This window comes from Labeo rohita, chromosome 20, assembly GCF_022985175.1.
Source record: "Labeo rohita strain BAU-BD-2019 chromosome 20, IGBB_LRoh.1.0, whole genome shotgun sequence".
In the NCBI taxonomy this organism is placed as follows: Eukaryota; Metazoa; Chordata; class Actinopteri; order Cypriniformes; family Cyprinidae; genus Labeo; species Labeo rohita.
The window spans coordinates 30,063,012-30,088,612 of record NC_066888.1 but is presented as its reverse complement, the minus strand read 5'-3'; the positions used below and the strand labels follow the sequence as shown (position 1 = coordinate 30,088,612).

At 33.7% G+C, this 25,601-nt stretch overlaps 2 protein-coding genes across 3 annotated transcripts in view; both read left to right on the top strand.

The window, feature by feature from the left end:
* The window catches only part of LOC127182948 (protein eva-1 homolog A), a 61,235-nt gene extending 46,947 nt beyond the window's left edge, over nucleotides 1-14,288 (top strand). For both annotated transcript variants that reach the window (XM_051138650.1, XM_051138651.1), the window contains 3 exons: nucleotides 5,318-5,458; nucleotides 10,380-10,529; nucleotides 12,846-14,288. In XM_051138650.1, the coding sequence (XP_050994607.1) occupies nucleotides 5,318-5,458; nucleotides 10,380-10,529; nucleotides 12,846-13,222 (668 nt within the window). In that variant the 3' untranslated portion in view covers nucleotides 13,223-14,288. The remainder of the gene's footprint in view (nucleotides 1-5,317; nucleotides 5,459-10,379; nucleotides 10,530-12,845) is intronic.
* A 144-nt stretch (nucleotides 14,289-14,432) lies between these two features.
* efhc1 (EF-hand domain (C-terminal) containing 1) lies at nucleotides 14,433-25,601 on the top strand. Its single transcript, XM_051138648.1, has 10 exons — nucleotides 14,433-16,580; nucleotides 16,788-17,012; nucleotides 19,089-19,376; nucleotides 19,463-19,615; nucleotides 19,689-19,881; nucleotides 20,685-20,905; nucleotides 22,261-22,401; nucleotides 23,382-23,595; nucleotides 23,672-23,839; nucleotides 25,334-25,601. Exons 1-10 carry the CDS (start codon nucleotides 16,518-16,520, stop codon nucleotides 25,369-25,371), a joined length of 1,704 nt encoding a protein of 567 aa, XP_050994605.1. The 5' UTR covers nucleotides 14,433-16,517; the 3' UTR covers nucleotides 25,372-25,601.

Sequence of the window (25,601 nt, the reverse complement as noted above, 5' to 3'; positions counted from 1 at the left end):
TGTAACACTGAATCCACCATTCTGTTTGACAAACAAATCATACAGGAGAGTAGATTTAACTTTGGGGACTTAAAGGGATCCTAGTATGCTCTTTAGTCAATTTAGTTTTGGGGGTGTACTAGAACATGCTTTCATGCTTGGTGGTTCGAAAAACGCATTATTTTTAACATAATTTACATTATTACAATACATTTCTCCCAGCCTGGCACAAATGGCTCGATTAGTGTCGGGTTTAATGAAGGCCCGCCTTCCGAAAAACAACATGTGTTGTGATTGGTTAGACGGTGTTTCAGTACTGCCACGCTCCTTGTCAAAGAAGCAAGTTCCGTGTACAACTGTAAGCGCAAGCTAAATTAAAGTGATTCTTACATTTTAAATATGGATATTTTTCCTACAAACATGCATCGATTCGCTACAGAAGGCCTTGTGAGGCACTTTTTATTATGGATGGATGCACTTTACTGGGCTTGTTTTGGACTGATAAAGAGAAACACCCATCTATGCCGTTCTAAAACTTGGGAGTGCCAGGATAAATTTTAATATAACTGCATTCATCTGAAAGAAGGAAGTCATATACACCTAGGATGCATGGAGGGTGAGTAAATAATACACTACAGTAGTGTTGGGTCCTATCTAGGGTTGGGTATCGAAAATCAATTCCGATTCCAGAATTGGATACTTACTTACATGAAAATATGGAAAGCCTGGCAAGTGTGTCATTATTTTTTAAATAATAGCTTCAAAAATGCTTCAGCTTTAAGGAGTTTATCAGGCATGTGCTTGTTCTGCACAGGGAGTGTGATAGTGTACAAGTATATAAACATCACAGTGCTGACTGAGACTAAACACCATTACACAACAACACACACAACACCGCCCGATATTCCTCCTACAGCTGCTTTAATGAAAGACAGTGAAGCAGGCAATGTTTCTCTAAACACACACTCACATGCACACACACACACAGGCCGTCAAGTGTTGCTGACTGTGTCTGTTAGTGGGATATGAGACATTACACCATCATTCTCTCATCAGCGACTGTCATGGAAATGCCACTGTGGTTCTGAAGGTCAGCAGATGTGAGAGTGTGTTTTCATGGAGTTGGCCACACACATGCACACAAATAAAACCATGTGCTTTTCTCACTCACGTTCAACATTTTGCACGAGTACTGTTTGCAAGTGCAAAACTCACCATTATGTTGCTAGTGGTTGCCACAGTGTTTCATGTGGAAACAAGGAAAAATCACTGAAAGTCACACATGCTCACTTCTTCATGAACTTTTACTATTTGTACTTTGTTTGCACACTGATACTGAATCTCAATAGCACTTTCTGTGGTTTAGTGGTGTGTGTGTTTCAGGGTGTGTGGTTTGGCTGGTGTTCTGTTCATTGATGTCTTTTATTAGAATCACACACACAGACAGATTGCTGTAGATACTAATAGGTCTTTATTTGAGCAGCGAGGACTCCAGCTGTCCCAAAATGCCACACTTCAGTGAGTTAAGTGTGCCTGTTTCCTGCACAGATCAGCGTACGGCACATAATAGAGCTGTGCAATGCCAGAGAAAACACACACACACACACACACACACATTTTGAGGTCTGGAATGGTTTAGTTTGACTCTGATGACAGGAATATTTCCATGTTGATTCTTGTGCTGTTCTCTGTTCTGTTTTTTCTCTATTCTTTTTGTTTAAACATAAAGTTGGTCATTTATGTGCACACACACAAATCTCCTGAACACACCCCTTGTTTTCCATTGGTTGTATAAACAGATAGCCCCGCCTCCGAACTCTATTGTTCGAGACAATGTTGCTGTGTTGCACTGGTCAGGATGCTCAAACAGATGTTTGACAGATAGCTCTGATTAATCAGCTCTTGCTCTTTATAAGCTCACAAGACTTCTTAGGGGCCGTTTACACAGAATGCATCTAAAGATGCGAGATGTAGTGCTCAGGTATTGCTTTTTTTAAAAAGCGAGGCGCAGAATGCCTCCTCCGCCATGTTACTGTCAAATAATACAGTTGCCATGCCAACTTGCTACTTTAAAGAAAAGCTTGCAATGGATATATATTAATCCTGTCAATTTTTGAGGATTTTGTATGAATTTGAAAACAAACGTTTGAAAATGAACACACACACACACACATATGAGCCATTCTACAGAAGTGGTGCAAACTGCTGTCCCACAACCAAAAAACACATTTTAAAAAGTATTTAAAAGTATTTAAATCTTAGATGTTTATTAAGATGCTTCTATTATCTATTGAAACCCACAATAATATTTACTGTAAAATAATAGTAGTAAGCTTAATATGTAAAATCATAATTTATTAGGTACTTTCAATTGGGAGGTGGCTGTCCCAAAGTCTAACCTCTAAATTTCAACTTATGAAAGTGATATTGAAATAATTATTGTATTTTTTTCCATTGTTGTTTTTAAAAGTATCTTTTTGATACTTTTAAAAAGTGAAGTTCAAAAAATGTTTCTTTGTAGGTTATGAAACTTTATGTAAAAAAATGTGTCCCGCATTTTTCATGTCACTACCGAAACAGTGTATGTTTTAGTCCACTGGCTGAGACTGATTTTAACTAAACCCATAAATGTATGATCAAGAAATATTTGTGTGTCCCTCTCTCTCATAGCTACATGGTGTGAAAATGTGTTTAAAAGTCTGAAAAGTCTTTTTTGGGAGTTCCATAACATTTAGTTTTTGTATGTGTACAACTGTTCAGAGCTGTGCTAGCTAACCATGTGCTGATGAGCATCTTTGAGCTAGCTTCAAAAGTATCTCAAATTGTCACTACCAAAATTTTTGGTGAAGTTTCGATAGTAATATCTTTGTTTTTTGGGTGTTATCTCATAAAATTGTCACTACCGTAACAGTCTAAACTACTGAAACATGTCATCATTGTTTTGGTAGTGACAAAAAGGGAACACATAATCCTCATATTTAGGGGAGGTAAAGACAATTTTAGTACAGTTATGCATTTTTAGTTAGTATGTTTTAGTAGTGGTCTAGTATGTGGGTTAAAATTCTGTTATGTGATGTAGAAAAATAAACTGTAAAAAATAAAAAACACAATTTGTTGAGTCAGCTTAAAATAATTTGTTACCCTGCTGCCTTAAAATTTTAAGTTCAGTCAACTAAAATAAGTTTAGTCAACTTGAAATGTTAATTTATACTAAGCAACAACTTAGATATTTGTGTTTACTAAACTTAACAGATGGGTAAGTAACCCAGCTGCCTTAAAATTTTAAGTTGATTCAACTCAAATATCTAAGATGTCACTTAGTATAATTTAACATTTCAAGCTGAATAAACTTTTTTTGAGTTGACTGAACTTAAAATTTTAAGGCAGCCAGGTTACAAATTATTTTAAGTTGACTCAACAAATTGTTTTTTACAGTGTACCAAAACATTACTGTCACTACGGAAACATGGGATGTTTTGTCAAAAACAAATTACTGAATTATCAGCTAAAATGTTATGATAATTTTTGGTTCAATGTATATTCAAACTAATGGATCCTTAACTTTGAAATCAGTATGATTTACAAAGTAAAATTGGACTTAAAATACAACATCTCATAAATTACACTAGAAATATTGTAAAAAAATAAATTGTCATGGATTTGCCTCTGAAAAAAATGTAATAAAATAGCAAAAAATATATTTACAATCTAGATGTGAACAAAATCTTAGTAAGTCAATATAACCCTTCTAATAAAATTATTATTACTGTTTCGGTAGTGAGAGGAAAAAAAATTCCAATACTTTCTCAAAATACATTATGAGAATTAACTGCACAAGTACTAGAAATGTGTACCTTGGATATTATACAATTTGTACACATACAAATCTTTCAGGAAAAAGACTTTTTTTTTCAAGACATTTTCAACTCTGACTTTGGACTAATTCTGTAGAATGGCCCATATACATAAATACACACACATAAATATACATAAGCTCACATGTGCCTCCAATTACCCCCAATCAGTGGGCTGTAATTGCTCCAGGGGCTTTACAATCACACACACACAGAGTGTGTCAGTCTTTAACTTTGACCTCCCTCAGAGAAACAGTGTGTGTGTGTGTGTGTGTTATAACCCAGCCATCAGTAACTGGCACTGGTGAGTGTTTCAGCTTTCATGAGTTTGTGTGTGTGTGTGTGTCCTCAGGCTGTTTCCAGCCTCTCTAGAGTTTAACCGAAATCTGTTTCGCTAAATTTGGTGCCATGTTTATTCAGAGAAAGTTTAAAATAAATGCTGTGTGTTACTGGAACTGTGTGTGTGTGTATGTGACTGTGACTTTGCAAACCAGATCTCTCTGGCTGATTGTTGCGAGGCCATTGGCGGTCTGTTTAGGGGTTTAAGCAGCAAAATTAATATAATTTAGATTATATTATATTGTCTTATATGTTATACATAATAATGTAAGCGACATATATAATACAGAATCTACACTAGAGTTTGAGGTCAATAAGAAAGAACTTAATATTTTCACTCAGCAAGGTGGCTTTAAATTGATCAAAAGTTAATAATGTTACAAAAAGATTTCAACAGTTTTTAACTCAGAAATGTTTCTTGAGCAGCAAATCAGCATATTAAAATTACTTCTGAAGGATCATGTGACACTAAAGATGAGTAATGATGCTGAAAATTCAGCTTTGTATTGCAGAAATTAATTATATTTTAATTATTTTATTTTTATGATTTTATTTCACCACTTTATTTCTGTTAAGATTTGTTCAATACTTGGTGGGAAGTTTCAGATTTATTTTTTAAACTCCTAGGGTGATATGCACTAAATTTGTCCAGTTTCTAGATTCACTTCTAACAAGAAGTTATCAAAAGTGTTTTGTCAAATTTGGCGATACATCTGACACGATCCATAATGACTAATTGATTAGCGTCTTATGAGAGTAAAACATCACAAATCTCATTCTGAGCACATGTGCCAAATATAATCAAATACCAATAATAAAATCACCATAACTTAAACAAATCCTTAAAACGGCACGACTCTGATTTCGGGAAGTTTACATGTACCAGTATCCACAGTATCGAAGTGATTTCATCTTTCAAATCTGGCAATTTGTGGTCATTATATCCCTTCTGCTTGGATCCTGATCATCGCCACTATATTTTCCTTTTGTTTCGCTGTTTATAGAGCACAAAGGCAGTCTTGTTTTTCTGTGTGTATGTTGGATGGACTGGTGATCGTTTCTAACGCACATGTGAGGGAGTAAAAATGTAACTCAAGCAGAAGTATAATTTTTGCTGAATTATTGAATTATGTGTCTCTCTTTAGTCCCAAAGAAACTCGTGCAGGAGTCGGTTTCCAGGCATCCGTCGTTCCCCTCTCCCCCGTCAGTGCCTCATGACCCCAACGTGGTGGGAGACAGCGCCCCTCCTGACGGGACCCCGTCTCTGACCTCGGACTCCGCGCCAGGTAAGGAACCGAGCGCAATTACTGGAGCGAAACGCAACCTCAGCAGAAATTATGGCTGGAATCGGTTTCCTTCATCCAAATAATGGCTTTTATCAGGGCAGTGATGGGAAACACTGATCTGAAGTCATGAATCAGAAACCACACGCACTCTCTGTGCTGATAGTTGCTGTAGCTACAGCTGTGTTTAACAGAATCTGACCGAATTTGAAAGAAAAACACCCATAATTCATTTCCCGTAAGCAGAGACAATACAAACAAATATGTTTAAGCAGCGTTTAATGTGAGCTCTGTTTAGATGACCCTTTGTTTCTTTCCCAAACATATATTTGGCCAAACAGTCTATTAGCATATTAATAGTTCACACACACAAAAAATGGAAATGTAGTTATTTTATATTCATTCCCGCTGTGTGGAATATGTGAATTTTTAATGAACCTTCCATGCAATGCATGGAATTCATTTGAAAGCTTTTTCCATCACAGAATAAAGAATAGTGACTTTGTACCTTATAGTTCAGATTTTTGTTTTGTCCTCATGATTCTGAGAAAAAAGAATCTAAAGTCACAATTCTGAGAAGAAAAGTCAGAATTGCTAGATAGAAATACCCCAACTGAGAGAAAAAAAGAATTGTTAGATAGAAATTCAGAATTCTTTGAAAAAAATCCAGAATTACGTCTCACAATTCTAATGTTTTCCTTTAGAAATATGTTTACATCTCACAACTCTGTTTTCCTTTAGAATTATAAATCTTACAATTGTGTAATTCTGTAATTCTGTAAAGATTCTTTAGAATTCAAAGTTTACTTCTCACAATTCTAATGTTTTCCTTTAGAATTATAATTACAATTCTATTTTTCCCTCAGAATTCTAAGTTTACATCTCACAATTCGAATGTTTTCCTTTAGAAATATAAGTTTACATCTCACAATTCTAATGTTTTCCTTTAGAATTAAAAATAATTACAATTCTATTTTTTCCCTCAGAATTCTAAGTTTACATCTCACAATTCTAATGTTTTCCTTTAAAATTATAAATAATTACAATTCTATTTTTTTCCTCAGAATTCTAAGTTTACATCTCACTATTCTAATGTTTCCTTATGTGTTTACATCTCACAACTCTGTTTTCCTTTAGAATTATAAATTTACATCTCACAATTCTAATGTTTCCTTATGTGTTTACATCTCACAACTCTGTTTTCCTTTAGAATTATAAATTTACATCTCACAATTCTAATGTTTTCCTTTAGATTTATAATTACAATTCTATTTTATTCCTTTACAATTAGAAGTTTACATCTCACAATTCAATTTTTCCTTTACAATTGTTTACATTTCACAATTCTAATGTTTTCCTATAGAATTATAAGTTTACATCTCAATTCTTTTTTTTCCCTCAGAATTCTACATTTACATCTCACAATTCTAATGTTTTCCTTTAGAATTATAAGTTTACATCTCACAATTCTATTTTTTATTTAAAATTATAAGTTCACATCTTACAATTCTAATGTTTTCCTTTAGAATGATAAGTAATTACAATTCTTTTTTTCCCAACAATATGTTTATTTGTCTTTTTTAGTATTTAAATGACATACAACAAAACATCCTCTCAGACACAAAATACAATTTTACCATATATACTATCGATAATGCCCTTTGACACAAGATATCAGGGACCAACCAACTCATAACGAGCTGGTCAGTGAGTGAGTAATATTTCCTAACCATCTTCCTCCTCTTGATCTTCAATTAAGTCTGTACCTTCTGCAAAAAGCATGAAGGGTCTCCAAATACCTTCAAACAAGTCCTTTTTTCCTTTTAACAAGTATGTAATACGTTCCAATGGAAGAGTAGCCAACATCTGTTTAACCCATTGTCCAATACTTGGTCTTCTTATACATTTCCAATGTAGTGCAATCAACATTTTAGCTTGTAACAAACAAATATCAATAAACGGTTTCTCATTTTTTGCATATCCTATGTGCTTGGGGTATAGACCTAAAATTATAAAGGAAGGTTCCAAAGGAAGGTCTTTAGAAATAATAGACTTCACCGTTTCCTTTATTTTACCCCAAAATATTTTAATTTCTCTACATTCCCAAATACAATCGAACAGTGTACCCTTTTCGTCTCCACATTTTGTACATATGTCTGGGATATTTGGATTGTATTGGTTTAATCTGGCAGGGGTGACATAAACACGCATAAGCCGCTTGTACTGTAACAGTCTCAACCGAGAGTTTATAGTTTGCTTATGTGCTTTACGGCAAACCACTTGCCACTCATCTAAAGACAAATTTATTTGCAGATCTTTCTTCCAAGCTTCTAATTTCAAGGTTGAATTATCTGGGGAGTGTGATAATAGTAATTTATAAAATTGTGAGATTGCTCCTCTTTTAAGGCTATTTTCACTTATCATTTCTTCGAACTTAGATTTGGGTGGTTTCAATAGATTTCTTTGTTTTGTTCCTATATAACTTCTAAGTTGGAGATACTTGAAAAAATATTTTCTTTGAATATTGTATTTGTGTCTAAGCATGTCAAATGACATCATGTTATCTGAGTCTGTTGGATATAGATCTTGAATTTTCTCCAATCCATTTAAAGCCCATTGTTTAAACACTGCATCGGCTCTCCCCGGGGAGAAATTCTGATTTCCCCATATTGGGGTTAGCCGTGATAAAATAACTGGTTCTTTAATGTGCCTTTTAACATTATACCACACCTTAACCATGTTTTTAACTATTGGGTTTTTAGTTTTCTTCATCAAATTAACTTCTGTATCAGAAAAAAGGTACAAAGGTAATGGAGGGCTCAAGATGTTACTTTCCATTTCTGTCCACTGGGGAGGGTCATTTTTACAAAAATAGCACCCTATAGATCTGAGCTGAGCTGCCCAGTAGTACCATTCTATGTTTGGGCACATCAAGCCTCCTTCATCGTAGGGTAAATGGAGTAGTGACAGTCTTATTCTAGCATGTTTGTTTGACCATATAAAATCAAGAAGCAGTTTCCTAAATGCTTTAAACCAGTCAGCAGGGGGTGGCAAGGGAATGTTCTGAAAAACATACAACAATTTTGGAAGTATATTCATTTTGTAAATATTAATTCGACCTATAAGGGACATGGGAAGAAGACTCCATCTGTTGATACTATCTCTAATTTCATTATTTATCGATTCATAATTATGCTGAACAATTAAATCTAAATTTGGAAGGATAAGTATTCCTAAGTAAGTAAATTTAGAAACTGATTTGAATTGTGAAACGGCTACAGGCGGATTTTCTCTCTCTCCTTTATCTAGCAACAAGATTGATGATTTTAATTTGTTAATTACATATCCTGAAATATGACCAAACCCATCAATTAATTTTAACAAAGCGGGAATAGATGTATTTAATTGTGAAAGGAATAAGATGATATCATCTGCATATAGCGACAGCTTGTGTTCTACCTGACCAACCGTGATTCCGGATATGTGTGAATGTGACCGTACAGCTATAGCCAAGGGCTCCATTGCTAAAGTAAAGAGCAACGGGGATAACGGACATCCCTGTCGACAGCCACGTTTAACTAAAATTGGTTTAGACACGTTCTTATTTGTTAGAATCTCTGCAGTTGGGTGTAAATATAATAGTTGTATCCATTTTCGAAATTTTGGCCCCAATCTAAATCGTTTTAACACATCAAAAAGATAGGCCCATTCTACCCTATCAAATGCTTTTTCAGGATCCAGGGAGAGGAGGGCCGTATCCTTAGTGTTATCTAATGCTTGAATAACATTAAGAACCCTCCTAACATTGTATAGACCTTGTCGACCTGAAACAAAGCCATTTTGATCCCTGTGTATAATCAATGGAAGGGTTTCCTGTAAACGAGTTGCTAGTAATTTGCTGACTATCTTAAGATCTTAATTAAGCAGGCTTATTGGCCTCATATTCTCACATTTATTCCTAGATTTTCCAGGCTTAGGCAATAAGATAATTAATGCATTGGCCATTGAGTTAGGGAGGTCCCCAGCTTTAAAAGCCTCCTGTAACATTTCCAATATTGGCCTTACCAACTTTCCTTTAAACTTTTTATAGTAATTACAATTCTATTTTTATTCCTCAGAATTCTAAGTTTACATCTTGCAATTCTGTTTTTTTTTTTCCACTACAGAATAAAAAAAAGGTGAATGCGACTTTTTTCTCACAGTTGGATTTTTTTTTTTTTAAATTTAAAAACCTAGCCAAAAAAACAACAACTTAATTTTTACATTGACTTTTACATTTAAATTGAAAACAGGACACAACTGATAATTAAATTACATTTCTGATGCAGAAACTGTCAAAAGAATCACTATTTTCTCATTGTTCTGACTATTTAAGAATCTCGGACGGAGCAGATGTTCTACTGAAACCAACATCCTGGAACATGTTACCGGAATATTTTTAATTAAAATTAGCTGCAGGTAATTTTACAGTTGTCAGGATCTAAAAGTTATGGGAAAACCACCATAAAATTTCCATATGAAATCACATAATGGATGCATATACACTGAGATCAGTCACAAGCAGCAATGATGTCTTTGATATTTGAAAAAAATATAGGAATATAATGCATGAATTGCATTATATCAACATATATTGTATACTTTAATGTTTTAAAGTAGAAAAATTCATATTGGTCATGCCACAATGTTAGGGTGAGATGATGATGACAGCATTTTTTCCTTTTTGAGTGAATTTTTCCTTTGACACCAAACACACACACACAATGAGGAACCGTTGATCAATTATTGATGTAAATCCAACTTATTCTTTTGTTTATTGCCAGACATGGAAGCTTGGGGCATAATATACATGTTTCGGTTTTGTAAAGATCTCACATTAAGCTTGGTTCACATAAGGGCATAATGATTGTGTGTTTGATCGCAGGGAGGTCGACACGAGGCCGGAGTTCTGGTCCGTATTCAGAAGAGACGGATCAGTCTGGAGAAAACGATCCAAACCCAACCATCTCCACTGTAATCAGACCAACCATGGCCCTCATCACCAGCATGTTGGCGGCCTACACCTACATCACAGGTAACATCACAAATACTGCTGTGGATCACTTCGAATTTGTGATGCAGACTACCGCTCAAAAGACTGGGGTTGGAAAGATTTTTAAATGTCTTTGAAAGAGTCTCCTCTGCTCACCAAGGCTGCATTTATTTGTTTAAAAAAATACAATAAAAACAGTAATATTGTGAAAAACTATTGCAGTTTAAAATAGCTATTTTCTATTTGAATATATTTTAAAATGTAATTTATTCCTGTGAGTCAAAGCTGAATTTTTCAGCATCATTACTCCAGTCTTCATTGTCACATAATCCTTCATAAATCATTCTAATATGCTGATTTGCCGCTCAAGAAACATTTCTGATTATCAATGTTGAAAACAGTTGTGCTACTGAATATTTTTGTGGAAATCATGATACATAAAGTTCAAACAAACTGCATTTATTTGAAGTAGATCTCTTTTGTAACATTATAAAACTCTTTTCTGTCACTTTTGATCAATTTAATGTGTCGTTGCTGAAAAAAAAATCTTTCAAGAAAGATTTTACTCACACCAGATGTTTGAACGGTAGTGTATTTCTGAATGATGGTGACATATTTTTCTCATTATATTCATCAAGATATTCAAAGGAAAACTCTAGGGCTGGAATTCCATCAGGAATTGATTAAATCATAAAAAGTGTGCAGTTAACACAAAAATGGAGCTAAAACACTTCCTGGAATAGCTACTTGTCTATTGCTTAACATTATTAATTGCCTAATGTCAAATTGGTCCTAACTAGATTCAATATAATTCACCAATAATTTAGGTAAAAACAGTAAACCTTGATATTTCTGACACATTAAGATAGAAAAATAAACAGAAAAATGAGAATGATTTTTAAAACAGCATTTAACCTTTTCCCCCTTAATATTATTAAAAAAAAATGACTGAATATTGATTATTTATGTAGTGTTTTAAATATAGATTTTTTTTATATTTTAAATGTAATATTTTCATTTTAAATAGTTTTTTTGTATTTTTGTGTTTTCCTGAAAGATCATGGGTTTGATGCTCAGCAAAATTCACATGCATGAACTGATGAAAGTGTATGCCATCAACACTGTGTACATTCTTTCAAATCAAAACATATACCACATGCATAATGTAAATCTTCTTACCTTGAGAAACTAACATAAAATTCATAAAAAAATTATTTTGGGTCTGTGCACCCATTTTAACCATGCAAGATCAAATTGATTTGTTAACATCATCATAATAAATTTGCTGGTATAATAATGACCCTAAATGAGAACTACTCACAAAATTTCAAGAAAAACTTCAGTTGTACAGTTGAAGTGAAAAGTTTACATATACCTTGCAGAATCTGCAGAATGTTTATTAGTTTACCAAAAAAAGAGGAATCATACAAAATGCATGTTATTTTTTATTTATTACTGACCTAATAAGATATTTCACATAAAAGATGTTTACATACAGTCCACAAGAGAAAATAATAGTTGAATATATAAAAATGACCCTATTCAAAAGTTTACATATGCTTGATTCTTAATACTGTGTTGTTACCTAAATGACCCACAGATGTTTTTTTTTCAGTGATAGTTGTCCATTTTTTTTTTAGTGATAGTTGTCCATCTTGTTTGTCCTGAACAGTTAAACTGCTTGCTGTTCTTCAGAAAAATCCTTCAGGTCCCACAAATTCTTTGGTTTTTCAACATTTTTTTGTATTTAAACCTTTTCCAACAATGACTAAATGATTTTGAGATCCATCTTTTCACACTGAGGACAACTGAGGGACTCATATGCAACTATTACAGGTTCAAACACTCACTGATGTTCCAGAAGGAAACATGATGCATTAAGAGCCGGTGGGTGAAAACTTTTGAAAACAATGATGATGTGTACATTTTTCTTATTTTGCCTAAATATCATATTTTTTCATTTAGAACTGCCCTTCAGAAGCTACGTACATGTCCCAGTAGACAAAATAAGTTAAATTTACCCTGATCTTTAAATTCTAAAAGTTTTCCCCCCCTCGGCTCTTAATGCATTGTGTTTCCTTCTGGAGCATCGTTGAGTGTCTGAACCTTCTGTAATAGTTGCATATGAGTCCCTCAGTTGTCCTCAGTGTAATAATGTGGATCTCAAAATCATACAGTCATTGTTGTAAAGGGTTCGAATTCAGAATTTGTGGGACCTGAAGGATTTTTCTGAAGTACAGCAGGCAGTTTAAGTGTTCAGGACAAACAAGGGCTCAAATTGACCTGGAACATAGTCTAAAGTTTAAGAAAGTAAAGTCAGTTTTAATTTCATGTTGTCTGTTTTCTCTCTCCATCCAGAACACCCGGAGCGCTGTGCGCTGTATTTCATGTGCGGCGTCTGCGCCGGTCTGTTCCTCACGCTCTTCGCTCTAGTGGTTCAGATTTCCTGCCGTACAGACTGTAAACCTCGCCATGCTGTGGCTAAAAAGCGTCCGAGACCTGCGGACTCCGACAGTGACACCAGTGACTCTGATTCAGACTGGGACTCAAGCTCTGACCTCTCGGCCCGAAGGCACCGGCGCTTTGAGCGCACGCTCAACACAAACGTCTTCACGTCGGCGGAGGAGCTTGAGCGAGCGCAGCGACTGGAGGAGAGAGAGCGGATCATACGAGAAATCTGGATGAACGGACAACCGGACGTCCCGGGAACGCGTAGCCTAAACCGCTACTACTAGAGCGCCGCCTCTGATCGGACACATCCAGATGGGAAGCTACCAATGGGACGCTAAAGCGGCTGGAGTCGTAACCTAGTGTGGCATTAAACTGCATATTTGATTTGCAGTGAAATAAGCTCTTTGTTGAGGCGCGGTTCATCTGTAGCTTCAATATGCAGAGGTGAAAGGTCAAATGTGGATTTGGGAATATTCCTACTTGATGTCCAGCAGCCACATCTTGATGAAATTCCAGTAGGAAGTGGTATTTTGTTGCACTTCTAAATAGGAAGTTGGACATTTTCTGAAGCATGTGCCTGAAGCTAAGGATCATGGGAGATGTGGTTTATTTGAAAGCTGGGTCTAGGAGTCTGTAGGCAGCTCTAAGAGGTGTGATAAGCTCTAAGCACTGTGATTGGTCCTTCACTCCACCTGTCAAATAGTGAGGACGGCTTTCTGTAGGGAGAGACCTGATGAAATTAAGTGCCTTCCAGTTTGATTTGACAAATACACATATACAGTGGGACTAAAACACATTTGGACACTTGCAAATATCTGAATGTCATTGCATTGGGAAACAAATATAACAAACCAAGCTGCATCAGCAAGCAAATGATGCTGAAGCTTCACTTTTCTGCATCGGTTTTGCTTAATCACTATTTTATCTCATCCACAAAGTGTCATCTTTTGTTTTTTTTTGGTAACACTTTACAATAAGGCTCCATTTCTTACCTACATTAGTTAATACAAACTAACAGCAAAAATATTTCTAAAGCATTAATAAAAGCAGAAGTTGTATGTTTGTATTTAATGGACCTGAAGTATGCAATCCTGTAAAATAAAATAAAATAAAATAAAATAAAATAAAATAAAATAAAATAAAATAAAATAAAAAAATAAAATAAAATAAAATAAAATAAAATAAAATAAAATAAAATAAAATAAAATAAAATAGGCAATTTTTGTCTTTTAATCACAAAATTAAATTTAATCTCAAGATTTTTTTCTTGCAGTTCTATATATATATATATATATATATATATATAATCTTGCAATTATTAAATATTTATTTATTTATTTTTTTTTTTTTCAGGATTCTGACTTTATATCTTGCAATTTTTTTTCCCTCCACCGCAGAAATAAAAAAATATATTCAAAAAAAGTAGAATTGTGAGATATGAACTCCTTATTATATCTCAGTTCTGTCAATGAAAAATGAAAATATCTAGAATTTTGAGATAAAATGTTGAAATTACCTTTTTTAATCCCATGCCGGAAATAAAATTCCATAAACATAAACTAACAATAAACAGTATTTTTTATTAATTAATGTTAATTAAGATTAATGAATACTGTAAGAAATGTATTGGACCTAATTATAAAATGTTACCATTTTTCTTCGTTTTTTTAACACTAGATCATTTAATTATTTATCATCATTTTAAACATGACAGGCTTCTTTTGATCTGCTTGTGCTGTGCTTTCTTTAAAAATAAATGCAACTTGGCTTGATATTTTATTTTCAGATGCAATGACATTCGTGCATCTTTAAGAGTGACTTAAGTGTCCAAATATTTTTTTGATATTTTATATATATTTAGACATGCTGTAAAATCATCTCAGCCTTTATGAAATTTATTTTGATATTTAAATAGTTTTTGATACCACTATTTTTTTTTGGATGAAATATTTTTTATACTGTGGCAAAGCTTGCCTGATTGCTCAGGGATGCAATCCAAGTGTTCTGTGTATAATCTTCTGTTCTTAAAGGGGATGAGAGAGACATTCAAATGTTCCTGCATAGATGCAAACACAACCTCAAAGAGGTTCTTATAGGATCATGATGCACATCAACGTCGTGCCTTAAACACAAGACACATCTGCCAACACAGCTAATCACTCAATGACTTTATGCAGCGCTTTCTGATTGTTACAACTGTGGTTAATGTGTTTCTGTTACATGATAATAAGACTCAGATTTAATGCTGATGATATGAAACCCTAAATAACATACTTTCCATTCTTAAAAATAAAGGTTTTCAATGGAGCTTCTTCTTATTAAGAACTATTTATGGCTATGTAAGGTTCATGAGTTGGCTATATATATATATTTTTTGGAAATTAAAGTTTTTGATGTTCTATTATAGGTTCTTCAGATCCATGTTTTGGTTTCCAGATTCTTTAAAACATCAGTAAAAGATTTCTAAATAACTAAAAACTTATTAGTAGGCATCAAGATGTTACTACAGGCAGGTGAACAAGCTAATATTTACTTTACTCAAATTTGAGGTTGCATTAAGATTTTTAAATGTTTGAATAAAGTAGGCAACATATAATATATTTAATATATTAAAAGTAATTTTTGTGATTTAAGATATTTAATCAAATTAACCATACTCTTCAACGCGAAAGCAAGCATATGGGCGGGACTTCCGGTTTATTTGCCGCAATATTGAAATAACAAGAATAACAACGTGCAGTAAATGGTAAAACTGTTTGCACTACAAACCAATGTGTTCATAATTATGATAATACATTAAAATAATATGATAAGACACACCAATTCGCATTGTCAAGCAGCAAAACCATCTGTTTTGTACCTAAAAATAGCTGGAGGCAGATGAGACCGGAAACCACACCCATAAACTGTACAAATATCCGCGCTCACTCTAACGTGAAAAATCCATTAAATGTTGTACTAAATAATTTTTAGCAATCTTTAGGCTTTCTAAAATTAAATATTTCTAAATATAATTTTAAAAAATATGGCTAAGCAAATGTATTATCCTATCATTTAGTTTGCTACCTCTATGCAAAACCTTTATTTTTAAGAGTCCATTCCCACACAGAGATCCTTTAATATGTAATATTTAAGTTTTTTTTATTCAAAGCAAACCAAAACATGAAGTGCCTCGACGTTTGTATGCATGTGGATGTTTGTTTGAGCTCTAAATATTGTACAGCAGCAGGATGTTTGTGTTGTAAGCGCTCTCAAATTTGTTTTCAAGTAATATTTCCGCATGTTTTTTATAGGAATATCAGCTCATGTGCAGAGCAGGACCCGTGGGAGGTTTTGTTTTGGTTGTTATGGAGCATTAAATAAAAACTGCATTGACTAAACTGAGCGTGTAGCGCCGCATGTTGGTGAATCAAATGAATTGTTTACATCACCATGACAGCCGCTAGTGTTTGTGGTCTCCATGGAGACCGTTATAAATAAACCTCCTCAGGGAAGCAAGACAGTCCCGTGAGAGAACAACTTACCTCATTTTATTTACTCAGATCTTTATTTGAAGATACATTTAATTAACAAGCTATTATGTCTATTAACACAAGACACGGGCTCCCTTTCCTGCCAGGAAACACTTTTCGGGATTTAACGGTGAGATACGTTAACATGTAGGCCCCGTTCATCTTCTTTTTAAAATTTAGTTGAATCTCCAAGTGATTTTTGTAAAATAAATGTTTTTAAAACACATTTTGGATTTTTTCTGCGAATTAACCCATTATTTGTGCAATTCTTTTTATTCAGTATAATGATATTATATTGTTATACACTGACCCATAATTTCTGTGTGTTGTGATTCAGAAATCCGCTTTCCACAGAGCTCAGACTCTTGATTATAAGAACGGTTACGCTCTGCCCCGGCGCCCCGCGGTCGGTACCGGACAAGATCCGCTGCTGTCGGTGAACATCAGTCACAGCGAGAGGAACCAGTTGATCAGAGACATCCCGAACCTCACCTATGGGACCGACACACACCGACCCCTACAGCTCGACTTCATACCGGCACACGCTGCTTATGACAAGAAGGTGCAGATTATCTATCTATCTATCTATCTATCTATCTATCTATCTATCTATTTATCTGTCGTTCTGTCTGTCTATCCATCATCTATAGTTTTATGTCTATCTAGCGTTCTGTCTATCCTATTATCTATCTATCTATCTATCTATCTATCTATCTATCTATCTATCTATCGTTCTGTCTATCCTTCTACCTATCTTTCTATCTATCTATATCTATCTATCAATCACTTTATCTGTCGTTCTGTCTATCCATCATCTATAGTTTTATGTCTGTCTAGCGTTCTGTCTATCCTATTATCTATCTATCTATCTATTGTTCTGTCTATCCTTCTACCTATCTTTCTATCTATCTATCTATCTATCTATCTATCTATCAATCACTTTATCTGTCGTTCTGTCTGTCTATCCATCATCTATAGTTTTATGTCTATCTAGCATTCTGTCTATCCTATTATCTATCTATCTATCTATCGTTCTGTCTATCCTTCTACCTATCTTTCTATCTATCTATCTATCTATCTATCTATCTATCAATCACTTTATCTGTCGTTCTATCTGTCTATCCATCATCTATAGTTTTATGTCTATCTAGCGTTCTGTCTATCCTATTATCTATCTATCTATCTATTGTTCTGTCTATCCTTCTACCTGTCTTTCTATCTTTCTATCTTTCTATCTATCTATCTATCTATCAATCACTTTATCTGTCATTCTATCTGTCTATCCATCATCTATAGTTTTATGTCTATCTAGCATTCTGTCTATCCTATTATCTATCTGTCTATCTATCTATCTATCTACCTATCTATCACTTTATCTATTGTTCATCTATTGTTTTGTCTATTTACCTATCTAGCATTCTATCTATCCTATTATTCTCTATCATCTATCTATCTATCTATCTGTCTATCAGTCTGTCATTCTGTCTATCCTTCTATTGATAATTCTATCTGTCTATCATTTTATCTATCATTCATCTGTTGTTTTATCTCTATCTATATATCTATCTCTTCTTCTATCATTCTGTCTATCCTTCTACCTATCATTCTATCACTTTATCTGTCGTTCTATCTGTCTATCATTCTGTTTGTCTATCCATCATCTATAGTTTTATGTCCATCTAGCGTTCTGTCTATCCTATTATTTTTATCTATCAATCTATCTATCTGTCCTTCTATCGATCATTCTGTCTGTCTATCATTCTATCACTTTATTATTCATCTATTGTTTTGTCTATCTATTTACTTATCTAGCATTCTATCTATCCTATTATTCTCTATCATCTATGTATCATTCTGTCTATCCTTCTATCAATCATTCTATCATATCTATTGTTCATCTATCTATTGGTTTGTCTATTTACCTGTCTAGCATTCTATCTGTCCTATTATTCTCTATCTATCATCTATCTGTCATTCTGTCTATCCTTCTATTGATTGATCAGTCTATCATTTCATCTATCATTCATGTATTGTTTTATCTCTATCTATCATTCCATCTAGCGTTCTATCTTATTCTCTATCATCTATCGCTTTTTCTATCATTCTGTCTCTCTGTTGTTCTATCCTTCTACCTATCGTTCTATCGCTTTATCTGTCATTCTATCATCTGTCATTTTATCTCTATCGTTTTGTCTATCCTTCCATCTATCTATCTTTCTATCAGTCTGTCATTCTATCACTCTATCTTTCTATCATCTATCTAGTTTTCTGTCTATCCTATTATACTTTTTGTGTATCTATCATTCTATTGCTTTTTCTATCGTTCTGTCTCATCTATCGTTTTGTCTATGTATTGTTCTGTCTATCCTTCTATCTATTGCTTTGTCGTTCTATCATCTGTTTGATCTATTTGTCTATCTATTGTTCTGTCTATCCTTCTATCTGTCGATCTATCTAGCATTCTGTCTATCCTATTATACTGTCTATTGTTCTATCAATCTATCATTCTATCGTTTTTTTCTATCGGTCTATCATCTACCTATCTATTGTTCTGTCTATCCTTCTACCTATTGTTCTATCTATCGCTTTATCTCTCTGAATCAGAACTAGCGTCTCACCTTTACCCTTTGACCTTCAGGTGCTGCGCTTCTACGGTTACTTCCGTCAGGAAGTATTGCACTCCCCAGATGAGCATTTCCGCATTCGTCCGGTGGTGATATATTATCACCTAGAGGATGACAGCATGTGTGTGACCGAGCCACCGGTGGAAAACTCAGGAATTCCACAGGGGAAACTGATCAAACGTCAGAGACTGACTAAAAACCAGCATGGAGATCTGTACCACTGGAAAGACCTCAACGTCGGGATGGACATGAGTCTGTTTGAAACGGTCTACAGGATAACACACTGTGATCCCTTTACACAGGTACACACACACAGACTCTAATCAAGTGCTTCTGATGCTTCTGATGGGTTTGGTTTGACTGAACGTGTGTGTGTGTGTTTGTGTAGGAGTTCATGGAGAGTCAGGGAATAGTACTAAATGAGTCGGAGTCCATCCCCAGTGACCCGTACACTATCCGGCGCGCTCAGGCACAACAAACACACGTCATACCCTACGACCACAACCATCAGTTGGAGCGCTTCCTCACCCTGGATCGACAGGTACACACACACACACACACACACACAAATACATTTGAAAGTCTTTCACTCATCATTTCTCTGCTGACTCCAGGTTCTGCGTTTCTATGCGCTCTGGGACGACTCGGACTCACTCTATGGGGAGAAACGGCCTGTAACGTTGTATTACTATCTGGTGGATGATTCTGTTGAAATTTGCGAACATCATGAGGCCAACAGCGGCCGGGACCCATTCCCAGTGCTGTTCCGCAGACAGAAGATTCTCAAAAACATCAAATCAACCTGCGGTGAGATCATAAACACAAAGATAAACCTGCTTTAATTTTGTTGCTTTTTATGTTTATAGAAGCTTGGAGAAAGTAAATCAGGGGATCTCAAATGCTTTTGTCAGCCAAACCCCTTAGATATAAAATATGTTTTTTATTATTCACATTTTTTTTTCAGTATATGTTCAGTATATTTTTTTCAGTATATGTTTTCATGTTTTACTTTTATGTTTTTTTTATGTTAAAACGTAAAAAATATATTGTAATTATTTAAAAAAATATTTAATATTATATATTTTATATTTTAAATTTTATTTTAAAATGTTTTGTAATATATTTTATGTAAAATATATTGTAATTACGTATATATTTTATAATATATATTTTATATTTTAAATAATTACAATATATAAATTCAACAAATGATATTTGTTTAAACAACTCTCAGCCTTTGTTTAGATAATGGCACTAAGCTCTATCACAATTTTTGTTTAATTTTGACAAATTTTGCAGCCAAATAAAATAAATTAAATAATAAATATATGAAAATAAAAAAAATGAATGAAAGAATATAAAATACAGTTAAAAAATAAAGAAACAAAATAGTAAATAAATGAGGAAAAGTAATACAAAAATATTTATTTTGGCAAGTTATTTATTCCTTTACTTATTTTTATATTTATTTTTAAAAAAAAAATTCAATTTTAATTAATGCAGGTTTGGTTCCCCATAGACTACATTCATATTTCATTTGAGCATAATCAAAGAACATAATCAATACATTAATCCAGAATCCTTAAACTTTTCTTTTTTTCTCAACTCAGAGCCTTTTCCCAGGTGTGTTCTGGAAGTTTCTCCACAAGACGTGAAGGATTATTTTTCTCCTCAAGACTTCAGGGTCGGTGAGGAGGTCACGCTGATGGGGAGGCGCTTCCTGCTGTATGACTGTGACGACTTTACCCGCAAATACTATGAACAGAATCACCCCGACATCTTGCTCAAACCATTCACTGTAGACACCAGAACACAGCAAGACATCAAGAGGGTCAGAGATTTACTCTTAATTGGGCTAATAGCACATCTCATCTTAGTTAAAAATAAATATTATGTGCAGTACTATGCAAATGGTACATGCTTTTAAGAGATATATCTGCTACTTTCTACAAATAGGATACACTTATGTTCTCTAGAAATGTTTTATGTTGTGACACAATCGTCTTGGACTCACACTGACATCTAGTGGTGTGAATGAAGAATCACACAAATGTTTTCAGTGAAGCCATTGAAGAAATACCATTCAGACTCAGCTATGACTCTGAATTAGTCAAACCACTTTACAAGATATGGTCTGAATGATTCATTAGTGAATCTGTCTGAATCAAAATTAATTTGTAAAAATTCTTACCCATTTTTACCCACAAATATTATATTATTTACAATTTTATTAATGTTTTATTTAAGCTAATTTCTAGAAAATAATAAAGGAGGTTGCAAGTTATAAAATGTTTTTTATTTTTAATACATAATTAAATTTAATTACATAATAATTTTAATACATTTTTAATGTTAATAACACATTTTTGTTATGTAATATTTTTTTTAAATTAATTTCTAGAAAATAACAAGATGTTCCAAATGTTGTAACAGGGTTGGAAAAAAATTGTAAGCCTTATATAAAATAAATATTATTTTTTTTATTGTTAACAAATGTAATTATTATTATTATTATTATTATTGTTGTTGTTGTTGTTATTATTATTTTAAGTTAATTTTTAGAAAATATCAAAATGTTACGAATGTTAATAACAGGTTTGAAAAAATGGCAAAACTTATATAAAACAGATATTACATTTTTATACATTTTTTATGTTAATAACAAACTATATTTCATGTTTTTTAAATTAATTTCCAGAAAAAATGGTTGGAAAAAATGTCAAGCCTTATATAAAATAAATGTTACATTTTACATTTTAATACATGTGTTAATGTTAATAACAAATTTATTATTATTACTATTATTATTATTATTTTAGTTAATTTATAGAAAATAACAAAATTTTCCAAATATTACTAATGGGGTTGGAAAACATAGTAAGCCTTATGTAAAATAAATGTTACATTTTTTAATGTTAATAACAATGTTATTTTTTTTTAAGGTAATTTTTTAGAAAATAATTTCTAGATGTTAAATTTTAACACTTTTTTTTAACGTCAATAACAGTTTTTAAATGACATTTTTGAGTTACTGAAAAAGAAACCAAAGAGCCTATTTTGTATCCTGTTTGTGGAATATGACTCCTATATTTTCTCTTTGTGAAGTAAATGATGTGTAAACGTTTCCTTCCCTCCATCTGTTCATGCATATATTCCGTCTGTGTATTTTCTGTACCTGTCGCGCAGGTGATTCCTCCGTATAACGGCTTCGGTTCGCTGGAGGACTCGCTACAGAACTGTCTGTCCCTGATTCCTGAACCTCCCAAGAAAGACGTGATTAAACTGCTGGAGAACGACAACAAAGTCCTGCGTTACGTCGCACGGCTGGTAAGAGTAAAGCTCATTTGGATCATTTCCTTACTGAACATTGCGCCTCAACAACGCGAGCAAGTAAATGGTGTGAATGGCCTACTTGCACTGAGCCTCGTGACGCACTTCCGTTTTGAAAGCGTACGGCTCAGTTATTTCCGGTTATGTACATTTTCAATGCGCTGTGATCATCTGGTTAACTTAAACGCCTAATAAAATGAGATTTCGCAGAGTGATTTCAAATTCAGAAATTTTCAGAGACAGGAGAAGACATATTCTGATGATTACTAAGTACGGAATTTTCCAAACTCAATGGAACACGAAGTTTTAAGCCAACATAAACCCATCTGAGAAAGCGGTGGCTGGCAATCATAGGTGATTGTTCACCACAGGGTGTCAGTGCTCTATAGTGACCTAATCGTGACGCTGAAGTTTGTGAGATCTGATGAATAAGATCATAATGAACCTTTATTTATCAGTATTAAATGTGTTAGTCGCTATTCTGCGTCATATTCTGCCAAAATATGAATATTTTTAACATTGTTAAATAAGGCAGTTGCCACACATTCATTCAGCCATTTTAAACAATGGAATAAGCAGTAGGGGTTCGGAATAAGAGCACCAACGCACACAAACAAATGGTTTTACTACAAATAAAGCCAAAAATTTGGGGGGGAGAACTACCAGCGCTCTCTCCACCCTCAATCCCATGACTGAGGTGAGTCCCTTGAACAAGGCACCGATCCCCAGGCGCTGCAGTGATAGCAGTATGGCTGCCCACTGCTCTGGGTGTGTGCACTTGGATGGGTTAAATGCAGAGCACAAATTCTGAGTATGGGTCACCATACTTGGCCACACATCACGTCCTTTTCCTTTTCCTTTTCCTTAAAAATGATATTCAATGTGTGTTTGTTTATTTGGTGAGTAGCTTCTACTTATGTCCGGTTAATTTTGCGATGAGTGTACGTTATTGCTTACAATGTTCTCGTCTGCCACAGGATTCCCAGAATCCCCTGGATGAGGGCCGACGCTTCATTCTGTCTTATTACCTGTCTGATGACATGATCAGCATCTTTGAGAAATCAACACGGAATTCCGGCATCATCGGAGGAAAATTCCTAGAGAAGACTCGTGTCCCCAAACCAGGAAGCTCTGTGGAAAACCCGGAATACTACGGACCTGCGGACTTCTCCATTGGAGCGACTGTGGAGGGTATTGACCAGTGACATCACATCCTGTTAATCATCACATTCTTTTTTCTCATGCTGTTCTGTTCTTTTCTCTGCAGTGTTTGGTCATCGGTTCGTCCTGACGGATGCTGATCGTTATGTGTTGAGTTATCTGGAGTCACTGTCCCATCACATCCCTGAACACACGCTTTCTTCGCTGAGGCGGAAGTTTGGAGTCAGTCAAAGCTTAGACCAGGAGGAACAACAACCTACAATGCTACAAAAAGGTTCTTCATTGGCATTGATGGTTTCATGAGGAGACTTTAACATCCAAGTAGTTTTTCCATTCCTCAAAAGGTTCTTTAGATTATTCAGATATTCTTTGTTTTGAGATGAAAATGGGTATTTTAAGAACTGTTCATGGGGGATCAAACATGGATCTTCTAAGGCATCACTACAAAAAACATTTTCCCCATATGGCAAAATATATATTTTCAAAGATGTTTTTAAATATGTCGAAATATATATATATATATAAAAATAATATTGGCTAAAATATATTTTAAAATATATACTACTAGTCAAAAGTTTTTGAATCATAAGATTTTTAATGTTTTTTTTCTCACCAAGCCTGCATTTATTTGATCCAAAGTACAGCAAAAACAGTAACATTTTAAAATGTTTTTAACTCTATTTAAAATAACTGTTTTCTATTTGAATATATTTTAAAATGTAATTTATTTCCTGTGATCAATGCTGAATTTTCAGCATCATTACTCCAGTCTTCAGTGTCACGTGATCATTCAGAAATCATTCTAATATGCTGATTTGCTGTTTAAGAAACATTTTTATTATCATTATCAATATTTAAAACAGCTGAGTACATTTTTTTCAGGATTATTTGATGAATAGAAAGATCCAAAGATCAACATTTATCTGAAATAAAAAGCTTTTGTAATATTATACACATATCATTCAAAAGCTTGGAGATTATAATTATAATTTTGGGAAATAAATTTTAGTAATACTTTCATTTAGCAAGGATGCTTCAAATTGATCAAAAGTGATGATAAAGGTATTTATAATGTTACGAAAGATTTCTGTTTTAGATAAATGCTGTTCTTTTGAACTTTCTAGTCAACAAAGAAACCTGAAAAAAACTCTACTCAGCTATTTTCAACATAATAATAATAATAATAAATGTTTTTTGAGCAGGAAATCAGTATATTAGAATGATTTCTGAAGGATTGTGTGACTGGAGTGATGATGCTAAAAATTCATCTTTGAAATCACAAGAATAAATTACATTTTAAAATATTTAAATAGAAGCCATTTAAAAATTGTTTTTGTTGTACTTTAGATCAAATAAATGCAGGCTTGATGAGCAGAAGAGACTTCTTTAAAAAACATTACAAATCTTACTGTTCAAAAACTTTTGACTGGTAGTGTTTGTAAATATTTTGGTATATTTTAAAAATATTAATATTTAAATAATATAAATATAAAATATACATTCATGTTTGCATTTAATGTAAGATTGGAAATGTATTTTCTTGCCCCTGAAATATATATGGTATATGAAGGTTACCCAAAAAATATATATATTTCATTTGAGCTCACAACATATATTTTAAAATTGCAATATGGGTTGGATCCTTTATTTTAAGTGCACAGCCTTTCAGTTGCATATCCAAGATCATGTGAAAAAGGGAAATGGACTACTTACGAGTTCATTTCAGTGGCTAAAATTCAGTAAAAAGCGTGAATGTTTCTCTTCACAGGTGAGACTGATGGAGCTGCGCTCATCCTCCAGAGCTGAAATCTGCTCTATTATGCTTCCCATCGTCACAAAATACCGACAGATCGTTAAATCATCAGTGAAATCTTTTTTTTTCCATGTTTGTGCTTTTTTGTGATGTTAATGTACAATAAAGACTGAAAGAAGGAAAACAAGGATTTGTGAAACGAATGAATATTTTTAAGGCTCATTTATGTACAATTTGACTATTTATAAACATGTCTACATCCTATTTCACCACAAAATTAGAA